Raw genomic sequence first — 25,100 nt, forward strand, 5'->3', positions numbered from 1 at the left:
CAAATTTTCCTTTAGTGCTCTTAACAAATACAATGATATGTGATTGCTAAAAAGTCAAAACAGTGATTAGGAAAATGACATTTAACAGACTGTTTGGTGTAGGGATGCTAAACAAGAGGTAAAGTCAGTATGATTGATATATTTTTTCTGTTCTGGGGCCATATTCACAATAACAGCAATATGAGCTCAATAACTCACAGTGGGAATTTTTCATATAGAGACAGAAAATAAAGTTGTGAGCTACACTGGATTTATTTATCATGAAGTGAAGAATCTGATCAAGAAAGTAGGCGTAATTGTAAGTTAGAGGGAGAAGGAAGGAGAGAAGTAATAGAAAACATGACATGAAGCTTCATTTGTGGTACTGTGCTAAGCTTCTCTAAACTTTCTCCCAAACCAGGAAAAACCAGGAAGGGGTTTTCTTGTGTATTACTTACAACTCTTTCAGTTGCAAGAAGCAGAAACTCAACACCAGCTGGTTTAAGGAAAAAACAAACAGGTATCTATGGTGTCATAAAACTGGTAATTGTAGGAGTGGGCGGCCTTAGGCCTGACTATGTCTGCTTATGGTGGCCTAAAAGCCAGCCCACTCTTACAATTACCAGTTTTATGACCCCATGGGAACTTGGAAGGGGAAGGATCCTCAAGGTCAAAACCACTTTCATAATAATACTAAGACATGGTTTGCCTTTTCCACTTGCTGTCTCAAAAATGTACAGTGGAATTTTCCAGTGGCTATATGCCATGTGACATCGAACAAATTGAATGCAGAAGCAGATAGTAGAACCCAACCATCTTCTACTAACCCAGCCATTAAAGAGAGTTGCAAGTGTGTGAAACAATGCCACTCTTCTTGGTAATATTTTTTGTTTGAGACAATGTAATTATTTTTCATAAAAATATTAATATGTTACTTTAACATGTAAAGGATTTATCATTGTTTTTAATGCATATGTAAGTATTTTAACAAGTTCTTTTCTATTTTCTAATATAGAAAATATCGATTGATATAAAATGCATAAAATTTCTTTGGAGTCTTCAAAAATTTTTTAGAATGTAAGGGGTCCTGAAACCAAAAAGCTTGAGAATTGCCAGCTTAAGTAAGGTACAACTGGGCACAAGGCTCAATGTATCACCAGAACGGTCTCCTCCTGCTGTTCTCAGAGCTGATTTCCTTCTCAGGCATGTGATGTCAAAGATGACTTCCAGCTGGGGCATGGCAGCCCACACCTGTAATCTCAGGACATTGGGAGGCTAAGGCGGGAGGATCACTTGAGCCCAGGAGTTTGAGACCAGTCTGGGCAACAGAGTGAGAACCTGTCTCTACAAAAAATTTTTTTAAATTAGCCAGGCATGATGGCATATACCTGTAGTCCCAGCTACTCATGGGGCTGAGATGGGAGGACTGCTTGAGCCCAGGAGGTTGAGGCTACAGTGGTCCATGATCACACACTGCACTCCAGCCTGGGGAAACAAAGCAAGACCCTGTCTCAAAAAAAAAAGAAAAGAAAAAAGGATGACTTCCAGCAACTCCAAAATTTTATCTATCAACCTGGCAGCCCATAGGAGAAAATGCCCTTTTTTTGATAGGACTAATAAAATTTCTGGTTATAACATTGGTCACACTTAAGTCACATGCCCATCCACATCCCAATTATTTGATCCAGGGGGTGGTTGACTTCTGGGTTATTACGTCTACCCTGGAGCCAGGGATGGGGCAGCCCACCAGCACCACACGATCAAGGAAGAAGTGGTTTCCTAGAGAGATGCTGAACAGGCAAAAAAAGAAGTCCTCCATCAGAAATCCTAAATCCTATGCTGCTCTCAACAAGAATCCTAACCTTTCCACTGTCAGCATCTTGATACAATAGGGTTGCCTTTCTCTCCTTGGGGAGGGGAGGCTGATTGCATTCTGTAATTAAGAGTTTGCACCCAAATCACATATCCTAACAGAAGTTCTCTTTATGAATTAGTAATGCTATATCAAAAGAAAGTTATCTTTTCACAATAAACTATGCAAAACACCTGATTTAAGCTGAGATTCCATTCCTAAACATCTGAAGATCTAAATGTCATGCCTGCCTATGTTGCTTGCAGGATGACTCTGGTCAGATCATTTAACCTTCTGGTGGCCTCTGTGTCCATACCTCTAAAATCAAGGGTGTGGGAGGATTGTCTCTTGCAGCTTTAACATTCTTTGAATCTGATCAACAGAAGATAAAGGTAAAAAGTTCTTCCCACCCTGGTCTGTCAGCTGCTATACTGAGTGTCCAAAAATTGAAGCTTTACACATTTTTCAGATTACATATCAATTTTGGTTATGTATTTGTTTCTTCAATATTTTTGGTGATAATCTAAAGTAGAGATTTCATCAGTTTACAAGCACTGGGTTCATATTCTTCATCTCTTATCTTTTTCTTTCCTTTGCCTTTTGCTTTTAGCTTTATTACTTTTTTATTATTTTTTAAATTGATAAATAAAAATTATATATACTTATGGTGTACCACATGATGTTTTGATATAAATATACATTGTAAAATGGATAAATCAAGGAATTAATATATCTATTGCCTCACTACTAATTTTTTGTTTGTGTGGTGATAGCTCTTAAAATCTAATCTTAGTAATTTCCAAATATAAATACATTGTTTTAACTGTAGCCACCATGCTGTACAATAGATCTCTTGAACTTATGCCTCCTGTCTAAATGAAATTTTGTATAGCTTTGTTACTTTTAATAATAAATGTGGATTCTGTAAAATCTCAGTTTTTACAAAATGTATTAGGAGCAACATAAGAGCCTCAAAAAATAATTTTTCGGGAAAAAGCTGTTTATTTACCTTGGAATATTATTTAAAATACCTATGTTCTTTGAAGTGAAAGAAAACCTAGTATTTCTCCATTTATTCTAATTTACAAATTCAAATTAAGCTATAAAAGAAAACCACAGTAAAAATTGCATGAGTAACCCTGAAGAGTCAGCCAACTTTTACCACATATTTTCACTTGGTATACCTTAGGTTTCCTTATGTCTCCACTCACATACTACCATTACAGGAGATTTTACTTTTTTTTTTTTTTTTATCTTCAAGCCCTTCAGTGAAGTTGCTACTGAAAATCAAACAACACCTGTCCAGTGTTGTAAATTAAATATCATATAGTTTAATATCATATACCTGCTTTTCTGTATCAACCTTCATTAATGATAAGTACAAACACGAGAATCAAATTGCTATCAAGCCCCACAGTAGTGTTTAGCTTCAGTTTCAACTTAATTCTCATTATCCCATACTTTTAAACAGAAACATGTTTTAGTACATATATTCCTTGGAAATAATTCTAATCTGTTCCAATAACTCAATAGCTGAGGCTTCTGGGTTAGATGTAGTTATCTTCTACTGTTCAAATTTTTAATAACAAATATGAATGTTAAATTTTATGTAACATTATTACAAAGTTACATTGATAAACTGAAATCAGAACAACACTTCTTCCCGAGTGCCTCATGCTTACCCACAAGGCATTATGGATTTCTTTTCATGTAGAGTAGATAACAATCTTGGACTAGATAACAATGAAAACCTGGAAAGAAGAAAGACTGCCTCCTGTTTTTATTGGGTCAAACAAGCAGAAATTTGATTGGAAAGTCCCATTTCATCTGTTATACTTGGTAGTATTTTCTTCTAATGAAAAACATAAAGCCCTTGTGCCATCACCTTGACACGTACTTAAATGTTTACCCAAATCACTTAGGCATTGCTTCTCAAACTCGGCTGCACGGCAGAATTGCCTACAGGGTTTTTAAAAACACAAACGCCTGTGTCTCACTCGCTGACATTCTCCTTTAATTGGTACGAGGCGGAGTTATTCTAGGAACTATTTTCTATCCCGTAGTAATTAGCCATCTGTATAGTATTTTTAACTTTCTACGTGTTATCAGCTGTGAGACTGTTTGAATTGTCAGGTCTTTGTGGTGAACTGAATTCTGCATGGCAGTGCTTACTGTGCAGAAAGGTTGCAATGCCTCACTTTGCCTTAATCCATGTTCCTCTAACTTCCTCACTCTTTCTCTCAGAGGAGGCAAGTGGCTGGGACAGCAGCGGTGGCTGATCATCACTGAAAATGCCAAAGGAAAGAACTGAGCTGCCTCCTTCATATTTTTTCCATTGAGGATTAATTTACCATGTTTTTTTCATTTTCTCTACATCCTACAAAAACTTTCTTTCTCTCCTAAGAAACAAACTTTTAACTTACGGCTGGAAAAAAAGAAGTAAAAAGTTTTAGCACAGCTTCTCTGTCTCTTTGGGACAAGTTAGAAAATTCTGAAGTGAGCCGAAGCATAGTAAGTGCTTTCTTTCTTTTTAAGCTACTTCTGGGGAGGGAGGAGGCTATTGTAATGGTAAATTTCACTCCGAGAGAAGAAAGGGTTGATAATCAATCAAAAATGAGGTATTCCTTGGAGTATTTGTAATTTTCTTACTGTATTGTAAGATGCTTTTAATTTTCTCTGTAATATAGGCAGAAGTAGTTTTAGTGTGTGTGTGTATGAAATAAAAGCTCAAAACAGCAATCTTCAGGGTGCCACTGAAGAAAGTTTTTACAAATGAAGTAGAGATGTATACCACTTGGGGGCTTCAGTGAGAACTCAGAATTCCTGGAGGAGGATTTACATTCAGAAATGTTGAAGTGAAAACTCCCTCTAGTTCAGCATCTTGGAGTTCAGCTTGGAAGAACATTTTACGTATGGAAGAATTGGCTTCTGCAAACCTCTCTTTTGGCTATTGAATATACTGAAGGGTGGGACAACTTGTGCTATAGAAGCACTGCTTGCCTGAATTTGCTTCAGGCCTTTTACATTTAACTTGAGGGATCATGCGTTTGGCATGATGAGGACCACTGAAAATTTCCATAAGCCTAGTGCCACATTAAACCCTAACACGGCCCCCAAGGGAAGGTACATTTATCTGGAGGCATTCCTGGAGGGAGGAGCTCCCTGGGGTTTTACTCTGAAAGGTGGCCTGGAGCACGGAGAACCATTAATCATCTCTAAGGTATGTTATTTTTTCTAATATTGCCTTTATTCAAATTGTTTTTTTCAACTTGTCAGATTTGTCAAAAATGTGAAATATTGAGAACTGCCTTAATGCAGCTTTATTTGCTGTTTCATGCCTGTCTGATTACCTGCAAATGTTTTGGATTGCCTGGTATTTGAAAGAAAAATGTGGCTAGCTCATTTATTCTGTGAAATCCCAAGAAAAATGTGCCTATTTGATGGATAATCTTCTCTTTTTGTGAATGAAATCGCATACAATCAGTTTTCACATGAGCTTTTCAGTTATAAATCAGATTAAAGATTAATAACATGGTTAAGATGGTAGCATAGTATCTATTTGTGCATAGAAAAATATCTGCTTTTTCTCTCTTTAACTGAAAATAGCATCTAAAAATATTTTAAATTTGCTTATAATTCTGGATAATAGATTGCATAAATATCATGTGTTGCTTTTCCACCCCACGCTCAGAAAGGAGAATTAAATAAACTTTTAGTATAACTCAAGATCAAAACATTTCTGCCTCTCCTATTTATCTGTATATTTAAATCCCTTTTAAACCTTCGTCGTCCTGCAGCATACCTTAATTCTTCATTTATCTTTTGGTGTGGGTAGTCATACCAATGAAATTTTTATGCACTAGGGTTAATATTTCTATTTTTCTCTTAAACGATAGCTTAACATTACTTGTTATAATATTTCCTTTAAAATTTTAGAATATTTACTAGTCGGGTACAATAGATTGTAATGGCTTTCCACACATGTACATTCATCAAGAAACATTTGTAATTAAGGGAGAAAAAGTTTTTAGTTTGAGGATGGGAACAAGGTAATATGGATTGCATTTGAGCTCTGTTATCTGTTCAGGTTATTTTTCATATCCCAAGAAATAATTCCAAAAGGTTATTTTTCAAATTACCGAAGTTAATTTTTACTGTGGTTGAGCCAGTGAGAACTGGGTTTCATGGAGGTAAGCCACGAATGCACAGGACACCATTGTAAGTTGTATGACTTTTCCTCAACTTTCTTAAGGAAAACAAAAGGATGTGTGTATGTGCGTGTCAGTTAGGAAGTTTTCCCCCTGTGAAAAAAATTCAAAACCAGATTTATAAATTTTGAATTTATAAAAAATTCAAAACAAACCTCATTAAATTGGGGTTTTTCTTGTATTACAAGTAGTTTGAAGGTAGATTTTCCAAGCAAGGAGAGCGGCAGCTCAATAATGTGATCAAGGATCCCACTTATCTCTCCACCCTACCATTCTTATATGTTGGCTTTGTCTTCATGGTTGCGTGATGGATGCCACACCTCTAGCATTGCATCTTCATTCCAGACAAGTTTTCCACTTTTTATTTCTCATTAGATCTTTGCTTACATCTCATTAATCAGAACTGTACCCTCTGCCTATCTTTAGGCCAATAACTGGCAAAAAATGCCAGTGATTAATACAGATTGATTAGGATTTCTTTCATGGGTTCTGCAATAAGGACCTACTTTTCCTAAAGTCAAGGAATTGTTGCCCACTGTTTGAATCATTCAAGGTTCTTTTTGCAGGAAGAAAGAGGGCACAGTTGCTGAATAACAGCTGAGAATTCTACAATGAATACAAATATTGTCTCAGCATTTAAAAAGTCTAGTTGTACACAATTTACCTTGCCCTTAGTGATAAAATATTCTGTATTTATATACTACAGTATCTGACAGTTTGATGTCAGAAAGGTCTCATCCTGCCACCAATGAGCCAGCTTCTCTAAGCCTCCATTTTACCTGCAGAATGAGGCTATCCTACTATCTACTTTAACAGGGTGTATGTTTAAATGCAACCATGCATTTAGCCTAGTACCCAATATGTAGAAGGAATTCCAAAAAAATCTTAGCAAAGATTATGATTATTGCTTTTCATTATTCTAGCAGACGTTTGTAGTAGGAGATGGGTCTGGCTACTGTAAAAAGATCCAAAATAACAATAACTTAATATAGGAATTTATATCTTTGACATAATGATCTGAGCATAAGCCAAACCTAAAGATGGCTCTGTGGTATCAGGGACCCAAGTTCCTTCTATTTATTGCTTCCATCCTGGAGTGATATCTCATCTGCATGGTCCAAGTGACTTGCCAACGTATCTGCTTTCCAGTCAGTAAGAAGTAGGAAAGAGGGAAAAGAGAAGGCAATCTCCTCTCTTTCAAGGATCCAATCTGATCCAATCTGCTCTGTCCAATACGGTAGCCACAGTCACATGTGACTATTTCCATTTCAATTAAGGTAATTAAAGTGAGGTAAAAAAATTAAACTGTTCCTCATTTGCACTTGCTGCATTCCAACAGTCACATTGTTCCAAAGCTCTTGAACAACTTCCCCCACTTTGTCTGGCAAACTCATTTAAGCTCCATTTCTTCTTCTCTCTCAGGTTTTCCTGATGTCACCCAAGTTGAGTTCGGTGGTCTCCCTTCTACATTCTTAGGTTATGCACATATGACATTGAATCATAAAATTTTATTTCTGTTGATGGCCTTCTCAGAAGTCTGTGAGCCTTTTTAGGGCAGGGATTTTTTTTTTCTTTCATCTCTACCACATCTAAACCAGAGCCTAGGTACACAAATATTTGTTGAGTAAATGAAAGGGCATGGTTGTGTCTTACTCATTTTGCATTTTCAGGATCTAGCACAGTGCCTGGCACACAGTAGGCACTCAATAACTTTTATTGAGTTAATAAGCAAAAGACAAAACAGAACACTGATGAGGATGCCGGGCAGACCTCCACTTTGGGCAGGTATTAGTTTCCTATTGCTGCTATAACAAATTACTTCAAACTTATGGTTTAAAAACAACACAACTTGCAGCTCTGTAGGTCACACATCTCACACAGGTCTCACTGAGCTAAAGTCAGTGTGTCAGCAGGGCTATGTTCCTTTCTGGAGGCTTTAGGGGAGAATGTATTTTCTTGCCCTGTACAGCTTCCAGAGGCTGCCCACATTCCCTGGCTCATGGTCCCCTTCTTCCATCTTCAAAATCTGCAACAGCAGGTTGAGTCCTTCTAACCTTGCAGCTGGCCTCTGATTCTGCCTCTCTCTTTCACTTTTAAGAACCCTTGTGAGTAACTTGGTCCTACCAGGATAATCCTGGATAATCTCCATATTTACAGATCAGCTGGTTAATAGCCTTAATTGCATTTGCAACCTTAATTCACCTTTGCTATATAACATAACATAGTCACAGGTTTCAGGGATTAGAATGTGGACATCTTAGGGGAGTCAGGCCATTATTTTGCCTACCACCAGGCATTTGAGCATTGGTAGAAGTCCACGTAATTAAGGCAGTACCAGGGATGGGACTAAAGTGAAATGTGTTGGCTGATCATGCCTATACTAGATCTTCTCTCTAAGACAATGAAAAAAAAAATGCACATTAGCTCATACACTGCTAACCAGATGTCTGCTATTCTCCCAAGTTAGGGTGACCTTCCATTGTAGGAGAAGGGAAGGGATAGTACACATTGAGTCACACAGGTGAAAGGCACGTACACATTATACAAAGCAGCTATAAACTGCCAGGTTATGGATGACAATATAATAAATGAAGTATCGTTTTTCTCTAGATATCAATGAGGCAGGAGAATGAATGGACATAAAGGATCTACAAAGGGTAACAATAGGAGAAATCGTTTTTGAATTGCTTTCTTTGGGATTTAATATCCTTGAAAAGGAAAGGTGGGGTTGTGGAAAGAGCCTCTGTAATCTGTGAACTTCAAAAAGAAAGGTAACTTTTTAAAAATTGTCATCATAAGTGGATGCCCAGGTAATTCAATAGTCCAGGAAGTTGGCAGCATGATTTTATTATGATTCACTTAACTCTGTATTGTGGCTCAGAAAAGCAGTTCCACCTGCAGAGGGGATGCACCTGCTCCCAGGGCTCATAACCCGAGTAACAACAATAAATGACAACAGCAGCAACTGCTGGCACTTAGTGCTTATGATGTTCCAGGCTGTATTCCAAGAAAGCTACATGTGTTCACCCATTTAATTTCCACAACTTCACTGAGAGGGTAATACTCTTATCCCAATGTTATGTGTGGGACATGGACCCAGAATTAATTAGAGTAACTTGCTGAAGCTCTCATAGCTACTAGGTGATGCAGTCAGGATTTGAACTCATGTATTCTGGTTCCAGAGTCCATGCCCTTCACACCCTACACTATTCAGTCTCCATTGCCTACTGAAAATTTGGCTCTGACTAGATTCTAGAGCTATTATCTGGTGAAATATGGGATTGATCTTTTGTTATATAAGTTTTTAAATCTATTTGGGGAAATTTTTTTTGTTTGTTTGTTTTCTTTTTGAGATGGAGCTTCACTCTTGTTACCCAGGCTGGAGTGCAATGGCGCGATCTCGGCTCACCACAACCTCCGCCTCCTGGGTTCACGCCATTCTCCTGCCTCAGCCTCCCGAGTAGCTGGGATTACAGGCACGCGCCACCATGCCCAGCCAATTTTTTGTATTTTTAGTAGAGACGGGGTTTCACCATGTTGACCAGGATGGTCTCGATCTCTTGACCTTGTGATCCATCCGCCTCGGCCTCCCAAAGTGCTGGGATTACAGGCGTGAGCCACCGGCTTTTTTTTTTTAATACATAGTCCAATAAGATCCTATAAAATAGGTCTGACTATTGCTCAGTCAACTCCTTTAAGTAGTCCAAGACCCTTAAAATAAGGGGCCACCTGCTGTTCTTGGCAAATATGTTCATGGTGTCTTCACCTGTAGAGGTATTTCTTTGTGCTTTTCAAAGTGGACTTCAAATTTAAAGGTAAGCCACTGCCCTGGTCTCTTCTGTCTCTTACATCATCAACACTCAGCAATGTGCCGGTCAAAGTGCTCCTCCATCAGTGCTTATATTTCTGATTTCTACTCCCCTGGGAGGTATCTGTATTCTAGTTGGACTATCTCTGTGCCATCTCATTATAAATCTTGGTAGTTCCATCATCCACACTGTCACCCCACCTTCTCCAAAACTGCTTCTTCCACCTGCAATACCACCATCCTTTTCCTATTAATCCAAATCTTAGCCTCTTTGTCCATCAAGACTTGACTCACTAACTCTATTTCATCAACAGCTTTCTATTCTTTGTCTATGGAGGTGAGGGGGAGGGGCTTAAGCCTCATTTTACGGCTTCTTCAGCCACAGTCCTGAGTTCAATTTGAAATGGATTTTTAGGCAGTTCCCCAAAACCTGGATCTGGTCGATGACCCAAAGTCATCTTTTTTGTCTCCTTCCAACTACCACATTAGATCAGCTTGTTATTCTGACGTTTTAAAATAGCCTATCTTTTCTGACCTTTTACCTTTCTTGCTTTTTCCTTTGACATCCTTTGCCCTTCCTACCAGGGTAGCCTCATCTCTCTGCTGTTATTCAACTAGTTTGTTTCTTCCCTCATTGTTTAATCCATCTTTGCCCTGCATTTGCATTCATTCTTCTTGCCTCTTATCTCCACATTGGTTTTATTATACAGGTATATAAAGGTACTATAAAGGTAGTTGTTTGCATTTGGCATCCTGCTAATAAATTGTCCATGTTAAGGCCAGATGGGTTTTGCTCATGCTGTGTATCCTTCTTCTCTTAGCAAAATCCTTCTCATTTACACATAGCAAATGTTCAATAAATGTTAAATGACTTATAGGATTTTACAGCTATAGGAAACATTGGCAATCATGTAATAACTTTCTTCACACACAGAGAGAAAACTAAGATACAGAAAAGTTTACTTATTTGCCAAGATGGTTTCAGTCTTAGCAAATTGAGTGTATATGTGTATCTGTGTGTATGTAAAGCCCCAGCCAGTAAGGAAGTAATTGCTTTCTCTGATTGTGCTCTTTATACTTTTCTTTTTCTTTTTTTCTTTTTTTTTTTTTTTTGAGACAGAAGTCTCACTCTGTCGCCAGGCTGGATTGCAGTGGCACGATCTTGGCTCACTGCAACCTCCACCTCCTGGGTTCAAGTGATTCTCCTGTCTCAGCCTCCCGAGTAGCTGGGACTACAAATACTTTTCTATGAATCCTAGCTCCCCTGTTAGACTATTACCTTCCAGAACCTAAAGATCCTTCATTGATTCCTTTTCTCCTCTTTCTCCTTCCCTTTTTCCTTTACTTCTTTTCTTTTTATTATTCATAGTGCTTAAACTATGCATAACAATTCTGAAAATGGAAATGTAAATGAATAAAGAGAAAGATAAATATTAGAAAGGACCTTGTTAAAAATCTTTGTTAGAAGCTATCTAGGCCAGTGTCCACACAGGTTGCAGAAAAACTTGTTTAAAAACATAAGGCAAGCAGGTTAAGTTGGACTCACTCTGACAGTGCCTTTCATATGCACATACGTAATGTTTGGTAAATGTCTGTTGAATTTAATTAGATTGGGAAAAAAAGGAAACTCATGTTTCTCTTTAACTTTTAATCCTTTAAAAATTAACTGAATTTTAGTTAAAGTCTTATACATTTTTAGACACAAATTAATTTTGATATTTCCTATTAATGCTGTTGGAAATAACTTTTATTCAAGCAGCATGCTGACATGCTGTGCCAAATGAGTCTTAGCAACAGCAAGAACTCTGCTTTCTTTCACAGCTAATAGATTCCCAAGGCTTTGCCTCCTATGCAGGGGACACAATTTAATTTAAGAAATATTCGTCTCATTTTAGTGGGCCCACAGTGTGATTGGAGAGGCATAATGAGAGACTTTCTATCAATTTTTGAAAAAAACAAAACCTCAAAGGACATGCTGGATCTTAACTAATCCATAGATAGACTCTTCCACATCTCTCCCTTTGATGTAGTTCCAAACAGTGAGCATCTTATCCAAAGGGCTGCAGTGCAGAGTCCTTGTTCTCCGACTCGGTTCATCCCAGGAGTCCATCCATCTCTTGTTCTCTGACATCCCAGGCACTTCTCAATGAAACAAAATGAGACGAAGATTCTCTACTAAATCTAAGCACTGTTTCTCCCCCTCATCTAATGACTTTCTCCACAAAGGCTACATTGGTACACTGTGGATCTTGCTTTGTAGAATAGAAGTGATTCTTTTCTGCCTTCAGAGGATGCTTTCCTAACTTGGCAGACCAACGTGCAGAACACTCTGTCCTGGGCATCTGAGCCTGAATTTGCTCTTACGTCAACTACATTTTTTCATTCCTCAATATCTTATTTGTTTTCTTCTTTTCCATTTTGAGCTGTATTTTTTTCTTGGAGATTTATTATATTATTTAAATCTTTTTCTTTCTTTTTTTTTTTTGAGACAAGGCATCACTTTGTCACCCAGGCTGGAGTGCAGTGGTGTGATCACGGCTTATTACAGCCTTGGCCTCCCTGAGCTCGGGTGATCCTCTCACCTCAGCCTCCCTAGTAGCTGGGACTGAAGGTGCATACCACCACACTCGGCTAATTTTTGCAGAGGTGGGGTTTCACTGTGTTGCCCAGGCTGGTTTCAAACTCCTGAGCTAAAGTGATCTGTCTGCCTCAACCTCCCTAAGTGCTGATATTACAGGAGTGATTAGATCACCATGCCTTGTCTAAATCTTTATTTTTGAATGCTCTTTAGTACATGTGTATTAATCTATATTTGTAATTTCTATGTTATATATATGTATGTATGAATGTGTGTGTGTATATATATATATGTATGTGTGTGTGTATATATATATATATATATATTTTTTTTTTTTTTAATTTTAGGTGAGGTTTTCCAGCATAGAAAAAAGTACGCATCCCAGACAATATAGGGCTCAGAGTGGAAATAAACAAACTTTATTTCTACTGTAGCTTTTACTGGTTATGTAACCATGACAAGTAACAGCCTTCCTGAACCTCAGTTTCCTCATCTTTCCAAGGCACTAGAAATTGCTACCTCACAGTGAAACACTGAACAGGTCATTCTTTGCCATCATAGAGCTTATAGTCCAACAGAAGGGGACTGGCAATAAATATGTTTGTATACAATAATTTCAGGGTGTGGTAAGTTGTTTTTTTTTTTTTTTTTTTTTTTGAGATGGAGTCTTGTTCTGTCACCCAGGCTGGAGGGCAGTGGCGTAATCTTAACTCACTGCAACTTCCCAACCTCCGCCTCCCAGGTTCAAGCAGTTCTCTGCCTCAGCCTCCCTAGTAGCTGGGGTTACAGGCACTCGCTACCACACCCAGCTAATTTTTGTATTTTTAATAGAGATGGGGTTTCACCATCTTGGCCAGGCTGGTCTTGAACTACTGACCTCATGATCTGCCCGCCTGGGCCTCCCAAAGTGCTAGGATTACAGGCGTGAGCCATAGCACCCAGCTTGTGATAGGTACTATTAAGAAAAACCCAACACGATATGTTCCAGAGCGATAGTGTCTGTAAGGTAGAGGTCTGGGAAGGAGGGCTTACCATTCTACATGACAATTAGAGAAGGGTGTTCTGAGGAGATGACATTTGAGCCAAGATCTGATAAGAAATAAGAAGCCAGACATGCAAAAAAGTTTGTAAGTTGGGCTGAGGCAGGAGAGTCTTAGAAAGTTCTAGAAACAAAAAGAAAGTGTTACTGGAGTCCAGTAAGCAAGAGAGACAGTGGTATGAGAAATGGAAAGGTAGACCAAGGTCAGATCACATCAGGCCATGTAGGCTGTGGAAAGGACCTTGGACTGGATTTAAATGTAGGGTGTGAGGGTATATCACACTGAGAGACTTTCTCCATTTGTGGTGAAATGGACAGACCCGCGGCAGGTATTTACTCTCTGGGAGGTTTTTAGTACTGGCTCTTAAAGCCACCTTCTTCCTCTCTCTTATGTACATTTCTAAGGCACTTCCTGGGTCTACAACAGGACAGGGCATTCCAAAAGACAACTGTTTTCCAGAAGATGACTGTCAACATCATTTTAACTTATGGAACAATGTACAAAGAAACAGTAAATAGTCTCTTTGCTGCTGGGAGAGTTTCCCCCCTCTACCCTGTAACTGTTGATCTCTTATTTTTCACTCTAAATTGACAAGACTTGCTGGGTTGCCATTGTCACTGTACTATGAGTAACTTGACTGAGGTCCTGCTCTGTAATAGGCATGCTAGCTCATGTAAGCATTACAAAACTCCGGGAAGTCCTATTATTATTTCCATTTTATAGATGGAGAGTCTGGAAGCTTGCTGAAAGTCATAAAACTAATAAGGAGCACATCTAAGACCTTTTAAACTTTCAGCCTGAAAGATTTCTTTTAAAGTAAAAACTGCATTGTCACTTTGTGATGCCAAAGAACCCTTCCATTTATGTTACCCCATGTCTTGATAAACTGGGAGAAAAAGTGGAATACAGGAACTGTGTGCAAGCATCAGGCAACTTGATGGCATCTGTAAGGTACCCTTCTTGGTGAAATGGAGGCACATCTAGTTCTATCAACACTAAGAGTTCAACTGGACTCTCCACATCTTCCCAGGTGCTGCTTCCTGCTGCTTGTTACTTCTGCCAGGCTCTGACCACTCTGATTGTTTGGGCAGGGTTTATCCCATCACATGGATAGGCCATGACAAAACCTCAACCCCCCAAGGCCTGGTACCCAAGGAGAAACACTAGATGAGCATTAAACAGTTTAAAGCTAACAGGGGCTGAAACCAGCTAAAAGAGGAAATCAGACATGAGTTGCAAACCAATAGAACAATGATCCGCTGGAGCACATTATGTTCATGCCCCCCGACATGCTGATGAGGCCTGGTTAATGAGCTGGGCACCACAACGGATGGTCTTTTATGAAGGAGTGCTCCTTACACCATACTTTATCTCATTTTGTTTTCCCTTTCTAGCCCTTCTTTAGTTAGCAATGTAGTGCATCTGCTCTGCTCATCCAGCTTCACCTGCTGCTGAGTTGGCTGTGTCCATGCTCCATCTGTCTGCTCTGGTTCCATCACAGTCACTAGCATTCATTTTCCCTGCAAGGTCTACTTTCTGGCTTTCCTAATAGTACACTCTCTTGGCATGATCTTGGGAATTACACACACAGTTGTTACCCTCAAAGCTGTTGCTACCTGCTAGGGTCTTGGCTCAATTGGCCTCATCTCTCACCCATTCTTGGTTCATGGAAACCTGGTACAGACAGATCCTAGCATTCCAAAGATCTCAAAATTTAAAAATCATTCACGTGAATTTGGAGTCAAACCCTAGGCAATTTAAGTAGAAATAAGCATTCTTTAGGTTAGTCAAAGTGCCTAGCACTTTGTATATTAAAGTGTATCCTGAGCCACACATTTGCTAGAAGGTAAGAAGAAAAATTAGACTCTAGAACCAATTGCCTTTCCCTTTTTCTTTGAAAAGTTAAAATGTTTAAGGAAAGAAGTTGTATAGGTACAATTTAAGCTTTTATCATCTTGTGTGTGTCCTCTGAGAGGTTCACATTTTTTAGGCCTTGTCTCTTAGAAACTGGGAAATGAGCTGCTGGAATTCAGACCCAGGATCTGGCTGCATTCCAGAAATGAATACACATGTTGGGTGTTGAGACAGATAATTAAAAGAATAGGCGGGTGAGTAAACTTTTGAGAATGAGAAGCCAGAAAATAACAGTATTTTTTCTCATGCCTTACTTTTGCTTTTGTTTGTTTTTTATATTTTTACTTCTGAGTATCAGGTATTGAGTAGCAGGGCAAAAGCAAGGCAGCCATTGACCTAAATGTAAGACAGCAGGAGGAAGGTTAAGAGAACAAATGTTATTCTTTAGGACTGCATTCATAGTTGCATGGTGGTGCTCTTGGCTCAAAGTCTACAATTAAATAAGTTGTTGGCACTCCCTTGAAAGCATTACTATCAAAGGTCAATAAATTTGACCTTTAAAAAGGACAGTAGATGTAGACCCCTTCCAGTGGGCCAACACATATTGCAAATTTCTGAACTCAGGCACTGCGACGTACTGCTGCCACCTTGCTCTTTAACGGAGAGGGCAAAAGAAACAGGAAGACTTCATCGTAAAAAGAAGAAAAAAAATCTTTAAATAAATAAAGTTATTTATAGAACATTATTTATATGTACTCAGTCTCTGCTGTGGGTCAGGTACTATGATATGTTTTTTAATGTATTTTGTAGAATGGGATTCGTTTTTATATATGAGGAAAGAGGTTTTTCGTAAAAGATGGAGCCAAGATTCAAGGCTAACTCATTTCATTCATTAGTTATCATATTTAGTCAACACAACATTTATTGAGTGCCTAAAATCTGAAAGCACTGGGAAACAACAGAAGATGAGGTCCCTGTACCCCAAAGGGGCATGTTCTACTTTTTTCTTTTTGTACCACTGCAACTAGCCTGTCGACATTTCCTCACCTTCACTTCTGTGCATGTTGGCTGGACTTCCAGCTGTTGGCATCTGCAATTCTTTGCTTGAGGTCCTTTGCCACAGTAATGACACCAAGAGAAGCCTTCCTTACCAACTGGAGTTGGTACGTAAGCAGCCCAGTTCTTTCACCTCTTGGATGAGATGACTCTAAGGTGTATGTTTCCAGTAGGACCTAGAGTTTCTTCAGAATTCAACTCAGGTTGCCCACAGTTGTAGCTGGCTTGATCAAACAACTATGTCAGCTGCCTTCCCTTTTCTACCTCATGTTCCCACTTCCCTGTCAGCTTTCTTTACCTCCCAGGTAACTACTTGCATTTGAAGTCTTGTCTCAGGGTCTGCTTCTGAGGAGATTCAAACTAAGACAACCACCATTTAGAGAATGCTTACCAAGGGAAAGCCAGACCCTACAGACTAATGTAGATTTATCTGTTTCCAAAGTCTGTGATCTTTGGACCATTCCACTGTACTATGGAATTCAAGTAGAAGGAATCCATAGAATCCTAGACCTAGTCTTTTCTTGGGTGCTAAGAAAGGTGGAAATCCATCCCTAGACAGGATATTTTGCAGTTCTCTCTTTCGTCCTTCACCCTCTCATGGAATGGGTGTGTCTTCTCCTTCCTCCACGGAATTGACTGAAAAGTCTCATTCTGCTTTTATTATCATTTCATTCTCTCAATGAATCAAGCATCTCTGAATAAAATCAAGATTTTCTCCCTCCCCTCTGAAAGTAGGATCCACTCTCTTGTTCTATAGGTTCTCTTTTGTTCTATAGGTTAATGGTTAAGGAAACTGTGACCCTCTGAACAGAACAGATAGAGAAAATTATTCATTTGGGGCTCTCTGAGGAGATAAATTCTTTTATAGAATTTTATTTATATTGCTTCTTTTCTTACTCAATTCATACTACAACATAGATTAAAAAGAAAAGTGGATACACACTGTTTTTTTAAGTCCAGAATATTTGACAGTATAATGTGGTAGTAGTATTGCACCTAAGCAAGCAATAGAATATGACATAGTTTCCAACCCACCCCATCCTTGAAATAACAGAATAACTTTTTAACACTAACATGCGTTTCCTTGAATAACTTGTACCACTGCCAAATTCCACACAAGAAGCCTCTTTTCTTCAGGGGCTATTTCCCCACAATGTGAATATTCTTTGACTCACTATGTTGTCCATTTCCAATTTCCTTGTTTTTTGCTTGAGTTCACTGAAGACTGACAAACAGTAGCTTCATGTGACAGCCATTAGTCTGCTTTAAACCTCAATTTGATCTTGAATGGATAGAATAATGAATAGATTTTGTGTCATATAATTCATGTTGTCAGTTATATGAAACTGGCAGTTCAAGAGAAACTAAATATGCTTCCAGCTCTCTCTTTTCTAAATTCATATTTGAATATAATAATGTAGAAGGCATTGTTCCTTTTTTTAGTTAAAGCATTTTTGTAGCAGTCTGAATTGTCAATAATAGAGAAATAAATATATGCTCTATTAAAAAATAGAAGGTGAGGGAGATAAGTGTTTGACTCTTTGTATTAATGAGAATTAACAAGTGGTTTTAAAAATGGAGCTTGTATGTGTGTGTGAGCACAGGGAGGGGTATTTCATCATAATGAGGGAGGTCTTGGCAAGTTAGTGTTCGTTTTAACTCCATTGATTGCTGAACACATTCATGCCTGCTCTAGCTCCAGGGAGGCTGTGGAACAGGAAATAAGAGATTCAAAAAGCAGCAGAGAAGAAAATCATCTCCCTCTCTTTCCAGCCCTCAAACCAAGGAAAATATGCTTTCTTTTTGGTGAAAATTCCTTGTTTTGTCCTATTTATGCTGTCATTTCAGAGAGATTAAAAGTACACCTTTTCATACATTTGCAAATGGGAATGTAAAATGGTGCAGCCACTTTGGAGAAACAGATGGCAGTTTCTTAAAATGTTAAACATAGTTACTGTATCACCCAACAGTTCTACTCCTAAGTATATACCCAGGAGAAATAAAAACATATATCTGTACAAAGACTCACACTCCCATGCTCATAACCTCATTATTCACAATAGCCATAAATAGAAAAAATCAAAATGCCCATCAACTGGATAAACGAAATGTGCTGTAGCCATGTAAAGGAATACTATTTGGTAATAAAAAGAATCTGAGTTACAACATGTATGAACTTCAAAAATATTATGCTCAGTGAAAGACACCAGACACAAAGGAACACATATTATATAACTCCACATATATGAGATATCCAGAAAAGACAATTCTAAAGGGACAGAAAGTAGATGAAAGATTATCTAAGGCTATGGACATGAATAAAGAGTGACAATAAATGGGTACAAGGTTTCTTTTCGAGATAACGGAAATGTTCTGAAACTAAGTATTCTGAAAGTAGATGGTTGCCAACTCTGTAAAAACCAATGAATCATAAAGAAAAACACTACTTTTATTCAGGTAACAAAAATTAGAAAGAAAAAAAAGACAGTAATTATAGTAAACCACAAAGTAAATTATTACTCACCATATTAACCATTCAGTATTGATTTTTTTTTTTTTTTTGAGACAGAGTTTCACTCTTTCACCCAGGCTGGAGTGAAGTGGCATGATCTTGGCTTACTGCAACCTCCACCCCTGGGATTCAAGGGATTCTCCTGCCTCAGCCTCCTGAGTAGCTGGGATTACAGGCACCTGTCACCACACCTAGCTGGATTTTTGTATTTTCAGTAAAGACAGGGCTTCGCCACGTTGGCCAGACTGGTCTAGAACTCCTGACCTCAGGTGATCCACCTGCCTCAGCTTCCGAAAGTGCTACAATTACAAACAGGAGCCACTGCACCCAGCCAGTATTTATTTAATGAATTGAAATTTAATGTAGTAGAGGAAGCTGACCAAAATGAAGCTCCAAAAAATGTCACAGTCTTAATTATTCAAAGAATTATAAAGATGTGATTTATAACGTTCAGTAGATAAACTGCAAAAAAACTTGGGCAGAATCAAAGAAAGCAGGCAAAACAGAGTATATTCTTATTTTTTTCATTTATATGAAATTTTAAAACTAGTCATTGGTGAAAGAAATCGGAAAAATCCTTGCTTTTGTGGTTGGAGACTGACTAGGGTACAGGGCATCTTTCTGGGATGATAGAAATGTTCTATATCTTTTTTTTTTTTTTTTTTTTTTTTTTTTTTGTGGGAGAGGGTGTTTCGCTTTTGTTACCCAGGCTGGAGTGCAATGGCGCGATCTCGGTTCACCGCAACCTCCGCCTCCCGGGTTCAGGCAATTCTCCTGCCTCAGCCTCCTGAGTAGCTGGGATTACAGGCACGCGCCACCATGCCCAGCTAATGTTTTGTAGTTTTAGTAGAGACGGGGTTTCACCATGTTGACCAGGGTGGTCTCGATCTCTTGACCTCGTGATCCACCCGCCTCGGCCTCCCAAAGTGCTGGGATTACAAGCGTGAGCCACCGCGCCCGGCCTGAAATGTTCTATATCTTAATGGTGATATGTGCTAGTGGATATATGCATTTGTCAACAACTCATTGAACTGTTTAAGATCTGCACATTTTACTGCATATAAGTTATACCTTAAGTAAAATCTGATACCTTAAATAAAGTGAGAGGCAGGAAGAAATTGGCCATTGGAAGCACAAAACAAAATTGAAAGTTTAGAAATGGACCTATTAGATATATAATTTAGTATAGGATAAAAGAAGAGTTTTTAAAGTTTTTTTTAAGAAACAATATCTCCCTTTGTTGCCCAGGCTGGAGTGCAATGGTTATTCCCTGACACAATCACAGTGCACTGCAGCCTTGAACTCTTGGGCTCAAGCCATCCTCCTGCCTCAGCCTCCAAGAAGCTGAGCCACCAGGCATGTGCTCCCACACCTAGCAGAAATTTTAAATTAGTAGGGGCAAAAAGGGATTTTTAAATAATAATCCTGGGACCAGGAAAGATTAAAGCTGGAGCCATTTAATTCCTAACACCAAAATTAGACCTGATGAATAAAAGATTTAGATAGAAAAAGTGAAAGAAGTTTACTTAATATATTTTTGTATTGTTTGGTTACTTTTATAGCAAATACACTTTAAATTTTTTGTGGTAAAATATATTTAACATAAAATTGGCCATTTTAGCCACTTTTAAGTATACAATTCAGTGGCATCAAGTACATTCACATTGTGTGCACTTATCACCACCATCCACCTCCAGGACTTTTTCATCTTCCCAAATTAAAACCTGTACCCATTAAAAACCAATTCTCCATTCCTTCAAACCCCTAGCCCTTAGCCCCTGGCAACTGCCATGCTACTTTCTGTCTTCATAAACTTGATTACTCAAGGTACTTCATATGAGTAGAATCATACAACATTTGGCATTTTGAGACTGGCCTGTTTTACTTAGCATAGTGTTTTCAAGATTCATTCATGTTGTAGCATGTGTCAGAATTTCATTTTTTAAAGGGTCAATAATATTCCATTGTATGTATATACTAGATGTTGTTTATTCACTTATCCATTGATGGATATGTAGGTTATTTCTGCCTTTTAGCTATTGTGAATAGTGAGGCTATGTACATTTGAGTTTAAGTCTTTGTAGAGATATATGTTTTTGAGTTTTACTCTTGTCATCCAGGCTGGAGTACAATAGAGCAATCTTGGCTCACTGCAACCTTGGCTCCCAGGTTCAAGCAATTCTCCTGCCTCACCCTCCCAAGTAGCTGAGATTACAGGCGCCCACCACCATGCCCAGCTGATTTTTGTACTTTTAGTAGAGACAGGGTTTCACCATGTTGGCCAGGCCGGTCTTGAGCTCCTAACCTCAGGTAATCCACCTGCCTTGTCCTCCCAAAGTGCTGGGATTACAGGTGTGAGCCACCACACCTGGCCCCCTTCTTTCAATTCTATGGGGTCTATACCTAGAAGTGATATTGTTGAATCACATGGTAATTCTAAGTTTAATTTTATGAAGACCTTCCATACTGTTTTCCATGGTGGCTGCACCATTTTACACTCCTACCAGCAATGCACAAGGGTTCTAATTTATACACATCCTTGCAAAAGCTTGATATTTTCTATCTTAATTTTTCTCTAATTATTTTTATTTTATTTTTATTGCATTTTTGGTTTTGGGGTACATGTGAAGAACAGGGTCTTGCTCTGTTGCCCAGGCTGGAGTGGTGTCATATGATCATGGCTCACTGTAGTCTTGACCTCCTGGGCTCAAGTGATCCTCCTGCCTCAGCCTCTAGAGTAGCTAGGACTACAGATGCATGCTACAATGCTTGACTTTTTTTTTTTTTTTTTCATTTTTTATAGAGACAGGGTCTCACTATGTTGCCCAGGCTGGCTTCAAACTCCTGGCCTTAAGCAATTCTCCCAAAGTGCTGGGATGAGAGGCATGAGTCACTGTGCCCAGCCAATAATAGCATTCTTAATAGGTATAACCTGGTATCTCATTTTGTGATTTTTGATTTGCATTTCTCTAATAATTAGTGGTGCTGAGTATCTTTTCTTGTGCTTATTGGCCACCTATGTGTCTTTTTTGGTGAAATGTCTGTCTGGCCTTTTGTTCATTTTTAAAATTGGAATATTTGTTTTTTGATGTTGAGTTGTAGGTTTTTATGTATCCTTGATATTAACCCCCATCAGATGTATATTTGCAAATATTTTCTCCCATTCTATAGTTGCCTTTTTACTCTGTTGATAGTGTCTTTTGATGCATGAAAGTTTTAAATTTTGATAAGGCACACTATTTTTTCTTTTGTTGTCTGTGCTTTTCATGTTAGATTCAAGCAATCATTACCAAGTCCAGTGTCATGAAACTTGCCCCTATTTTTTTCTAAGAGTTTTCTAGTTTTAGCTTTTACATTTAGGACTTTGGTCTAGTCTTAATTTTTGTGTTTGTGTATATGTGTGTGTGTGTTTTGAGATGGAGTTTTGCTCTTGTTCTCAGGCTGGAGTGCACCCCTACTCACTGCAACCTCCGCCTCCTGGGTTCAAGTGTTTCTCCTGCCTCAGCCTCCCAAGTAGCTGGGATTATAGGCGTCACCACCACACCTGGCTAACTTTTGTATTTTTAGTAGAGACAGGGTTTCACTATATTGGCCAGGCTGGTCTCAAACTCCTGACCTCAGATGATCCACCCACCTCAGCCTCCCAAAGTCCTGGGATTATAGGTGTGAGCCACCGCATCCAGCCTAATTTTTGTATATGGTGTAAGGTAAGGGTCCAACTTTATTATTTGGTATATGGATATCCAGTTTCTTCAACACATGTTTCCTACTGAATGATCTTGGTACTCTTGTAGAACATTATTTGGCCGTTTATAGACAGAGTTGATTTCTGGACTCTATTCTGTTGTACTGGTCTAAATGTCTGTCTGTATGCCATTATAATACTATTTTGATTACTGTAGCTTTGTACTAAGTAAATTTTGAAACAAGAAAGTGTGAAATCTACACATTTGTCTTTTTAAAGTTTTTTTTTCTTACCATTTTGGGTCCTTTGAGATTCCACATGAATTTTAGGATGGATTTTTAATTTCTGCTAAAAATGTCATTGAGATTTTGATGGAGATTACATTGAATCTGTAGATTGTTTTGGCTACTATTGGCATCTTAACAACATTGTCTTCTAATCCATGAATGCAGGGTGTCTTTCAATTTGTGTCTACTTTCTTTCAGCAATGTTTTACAGCTTTCATTCATGCCTTTTATCTCCTTGGTTAAGTTTATTTCTAAGCATTTTATTCTTTTTGATGTTATTGTACATGGAATTTTTTTTTTTAATTTCTTTTTTGGATTGTTCATTGTTAGTGTATAGAAATGCTAATTTTTGTGTGTTGATTTTGCATCTTGCACTGTTGCTGAATTTGTTTATTAATTCTAACAGCTTTTTTTGGGTGGAATCTTTGGAGGTTTCTACATATAAAATAACATCATCTGTGAACAGAGGCAATTTTACTTCTTCCTTTCCAGTTTGGATGATTTTTGTTTCTTTTTCTTGTCAATTGCTCTGACTAGAACTTTCAATTCTATGTTGAATACAAGCGGTAAAAGTGGATATCTTTTTCTTATTTCTCATTTCGGAGGAAAAGCTTTTAGTCTTTAGCCACTGAGCCTAATAAAAGGTCTGAATTTCTTTACATGATCTTTATTATGTCACACTTTTAAAAAAAGATATAAAGTATCAAAAGATAGATACATATTTATATATTTATTGATAAATATAAGTAAACATTTATCTCATTTGGGAATCAAAAATTATAAGGAAAAGAAAAGGATGATAGATTTGACTCTGTACAAAACTAAAAATATCTAGAGAGCAAAAGCTCCATTAACTAAAATGATATAATAAATAAGTATAAGATCCTTAATACTGTATAAAAGAACTCTTACATATACATAAATGAAAATCCACACACAAAAGCTACATTGGCAAAGGACATGAACATGAAATTCACAAAAAATAACAAAGAGTCAAGGAATATCTAGGAAAATAGCTTATCTTCCCTAGTAATTAAAAAAATAAAAATTGAAATTAGAATTTTTTTAACCTATAAGACTGACAAAGATGAGGAAGAGTGATAATATGCACTCAATGTAGTAATTTCACATATTTTCAGTAGGAATAAAAATTGGTTCAGTCTTTTTTGGAGGGTACCAAGTATTAACTCTTGAAAATGTGCATACCCAGCAATTACAGTTGCCCCTCAGTATCAGTGAGGAATTTGGTACCCCACAGGTACCAAAACTCATGAAGGCTTAAGTCTCTTATATAAAATAATATAGTATTTGCATGTAACCTACACATATCCTTCTGTATATTTTAAATCATCTCTAGATTACTCATGATACTTATACAATGCACACACATCACTTCATTTGCATGGATTCAAAATAGTACTTGCACACATAGTACACACAGCAAATTCAAGTTTTGCTTTTTGGAGGTTTGCGGAATTTTTTTTCTGAATATTTTTGATTTGAGTTTTGTTGTATCCATGGATGCAGAACTGATGGATATAAAGAACATACTGTGTATACCTCTGGGTTTATCCTAAGGAAATAATTGTGCAAGAGATATGTACAAGGATGTTTAGGATACATTTAAAAGAGCAAAAACTTTGAAAACTCTATCAACTATGGGGCCACTGAAAATGATGATGCAGATGATTGATTTATATCAATTTATATATACATGTGATGTGGTTTGGATCTGTGTCCCCATCAAATTTCATGCAAATTGTATTCTCCACTGTTAGAGGTGGAGGGAGGTGGTTGGATCACAGGAATGGATTTCTCATAAATGGTTTAGCACCATCCCCTTACTGCTGTTCTCATGATAGTGAGCGAGCTCTCGTGAGATCTGGGTGTTTAAAAGTGTGCAGCACCTCCTCCCTCACTCTGTCCTTCTCATGTTCCTTCCATCTGAGATGCCTCCTTCCCCCTTTGCCTTCCACCATGATTAAAAGCTTCCTGAGGCCTCCACAGAAGCAGAAGCTGCTATGCTTCCTGTATACCCTGCAACAGAATCTAGAGTGAATTAAACCCCTTTTCTTTATAAGTTCTTTTTTCTTTTTTTTGAGATGGAGTCTTGCTCTGTCACCAGGCTGGAGTGCAGTGGTGAGATCTTGACTCACTGTAACCTCTGCCTCTTGGTTTAAAGCAATTCTCATGCCTCAGCCTCCTGAGCAGCTGGGATTACAGGCATGTGCCACCACACCT

At 38.1% G+C, this 25,100-nt stretch overlaps 1 protein-coding gene across 3 annotated transcripts in view; it reads left to right on the forward strand.

The window, feature by feature from the left end:
- The window catches only part of SHROOM3 (shroom family member 3), a 377,638-nt gene that overhangs the window by 7,928 nt on the left and 344,610 nt on the right, over positions 1 to 25,100 (forward strand). For all 3 annotated transcript variants that reach the window (XM_032261098.1, XM_032261100.1, XM_032261099.1), the window contains one exon: positions 4,076 to 5,051. In XM_032261098.1, the coding sequence (XP_032116989.1) occupies positions 4,884 to 5,051 (168 nt within the window). In that variant the 5' untranslated portion in view covers positions 4,076 to 4,883. The remainder of the gene's footprint in view (positions 1 to 4,075; positions 5,052 to 25,100) is intronic.

The sequence above is a fragment of the Sapajus apella genome, unplaced genomic scaffold (genome assembly GCF_009761245.1).
Source record: "Sapajus apella isolate SASKATOON/1434 unplaced genomic scaffold, GSC_monkey_1.0 scaffold121, whole genome shotgun sequence".
NCBI classification, from domain to species: domain Eukaryota; kingdom Metazoa; phylum Chordata; class Mammalia; order Primates; family Cebidae; genus Sapajus; species Sapajus apella.